Below are 2,609 nucleotides of genomic sequence, written 5' to 3'. Positions count from 1 at the left end.
CAAACGAACTCGGCACCGCCCTCCTACCCACCTGAGCCCATCAGCTGGCACCAGCAGCCGCCCTCTTCTCCCTCTTGTCACACCACAGCTGCCCTCTTCCCCTCACCACTATCCATCTCCTCCGATGCTCATTCAGCCACCTTTCGACGTCGATACAGCCGACTCCGGCCTCTCCACTGTCATTGTCGCCGCTTCCGGTGCCGATTCGACCGTTGCTATGTGTAGGCCATCGAGCCATTATGTCTCGTTCTTCGTATCGCTATTATGTGTCGACATTCGAGCCGCAATGGAGTACCGATCTGCGTGCCACGTGTCTCAGCCTGTGTGCCGATTTTATTTCTCGGCTTGCGTGCCGACCCAGTCCCGGTCTGCGTGCCGGTCTTGTTTTCCAGCCTGCGTGGACTTGCAGCTCATCTTCTGGTTCCGCACCGCGTTCGGCTCTGCGTCGTTAGATCCAGCTCTCCAGCCTGATCAGAGTTATCTGCTCTTCCGGGTCGCGACAACTCGAGCCGCGTCCCATCCGAGGGCGCCCCCTGGGCCAGGGTACGTTTTCCGTACTCACCTCTTATTTATTTCATTATTATATCATTAGCCGGTTACTCATATATTCGTTGGATCCGCCTCGAGACTTGGGGTACCGGGGGCCGAGCCAACCCGGTCACTGGCTGCACGTAGCGTTGACCAGAGAACTTTTGAAGACTCGGTTAACACGAAGGCCATCTCAGCATACCCCCCTCGGGACGTCGCGACTCCAGTCAACATTCCATCCACCTCACCCGGCGGTCCGTCCGACTCCGCTTCCGAACAGGATCAGATGTAAAGAAGAATAGCAAACTAATTTGCGCTCAGGGATAGGGTGTCATGGATAGGTCTTCTAGTGATATACCAGATGATACATGATCAATTTAATATAACCCTTTGAATGTTAAATAATCATAACTTTTAACTCCGGATTTGGAATCAAGTTATGAGTACCCGTAACCTTCATTATTTTTTTTTGTCCAAATTCCACCGGTCCTCAACAGAGTCTTTAAATATGTTATTATTATTTTTAATAATTTCTATTTTTATGATATTTAGAGTATTTTTGATATTCTTGATAATTATGAATTATAATTAGTCTATAACAACGTTCTACTTATAAAATTTTAATTTTTATCAAAAAATTTTCTTTTTTAGAAAGATCTTTTCTGTCTTTCTTTATAAAATTGAAATGGTATGTTATGATTTTTTTTAATCTTAGAATGTAAAATTTATATCAACCCAATCTAATTGTATGAGGAATAATCATCATTTATTAATTAAATTTTCTTTTATAGTAAATCCAACTTGTTTTTCTTGTTTTTTTTGGCTTTCACACATCTATTATAGAGAATTTTCTTCCTAATAGATAGTGGATACAAGAATACTGAACTTTCATCTGTATTTTCTCGATATATTTAGGTGACGGATGAAAAACTTTTATAAGAACGGACCAGTCACTTTCAACGATTAGTCGAGCTAAAGGCTGAATAGATGATGCCAATTAAAAAAGGTAAAAATAACAAGCAAACTAATTTGGTGAACTCGATCACCGACCTCGGTTGTACAAAAATGGCAAACTAATTTCAGCTGAGGTCGATGAGTTTACAGAAACATAATCGATGAGATAATTTTGTTAACCAAGTAGCTTATTCGATAGTACTCGTGATCTCTCGTACTCATTTCGATTATGCATAAATTTACAGAAGCATTAAAAGAAAAAGAAAATACAAGTAGGTAGCATCCGTCTGCACACAAAAAATCTCAAAAAAAAAAAAAAAAGGAAAAAAAAAGGAGATGCAAATCCACAATAGTAATTACTTCAATCAATCCGATAACCATGCAAATAGAGGTTATAGTGATGGCCTTAAATCCACGAACGAAAGAATTTCAATCGGAGGTGGTTCTCTCCAAGCTCTTGCCGCTGTCCCCCCTCAGATACCTCAGCTCGAGCGACACCTGCCTCTCCATCTGCAGCTGCCTGTAGAACCCTTCGATGAACCTGTCCGCCCTCAAATTAATATCCTCGCCGGAGCCACCGTCGGGGGACGACGACGACGACGCGTCGCTAGCCGACCTCGTCATCTCCGTCGCCGGGTCCGGCGAGCTCATCAGGCTCGACGACGTCCGCGAGAGCGCGAACGACGACCTCGAGTCGTAGTAGTCGTCGGAGCAGTCGAGCAAGCTCGGCCTGGTATGGAAGCTGAGCTCGGCCGCCGGGGACGAAGATCTCTTGAGGGAGGAGATGATCCACCGGGTGGCATCGAAAGAGAGCAGAAATTTTACGTTGGCGATCGCCCGCCGCAGCCGGCTCAGCACCGAAATTCTCTTCTCGGAAGCCATGATGGAGATGGATTACCAGAGAGATCGTTATAATAATAAAAATAGACGTGATGGAGTTGGAGTTTTATCTGGAATATCTGAAACTGGCTGGTCTATTAAATCGGCTCGGATCAAACAATGTAAATATATAGAAACATTTTCTTGACTACGTACCAATTAGTTCTAAGTCTTCACGACAAGTTTCCTATGTCCATGTTCTTAGCGAGCAAGTTAGAATGGTCCGAAATTCAATTAATTGATTTCGA

At 44.1% G+C, this 2,609-nt stretch overlaps 1 protein-coding gene across 1 annotated transcript; it reads right to left on the bottom strand.

The window, feature by feature from the left end:
* Positions 1-1,911: 1,911 nt before the first annotated feature.
* On the bottom strand, positions 1,912-2,364 carry LOC122034103. The gene has a single exon (XM_042593230.1). The coding sequence runs from the start codon at positions 2,362-2,364 to the stop codon at positions 1,912-1,914; it is 453 nt and encodes a 150-aa protein (XP_042449164.1).
* Between the last annotated feature and the right edge of the window lie 245 nt (positions 2,365-2,609).

The sequence above is a fragment of the Zingiber officinale genome, chromosome 11B (genome assembly GCF_018446385.1).
Source record: "Zingiber officinale cultivar Zhangliang chromosome 11B, Zo_v1.1, whole genome shotgun sequence".
Lineage (NCBI taxonomy): Eukaryota > Viridiplantae > Streptophyta > Magnoliopsida > Zingiberales > Zingiberaceae > Zingiber > Zingiber officinale.
Note: the sequence above shows the minus strand (reverse complement) of the source record. Positions and strands in the feature narration are given on the sequence as shown.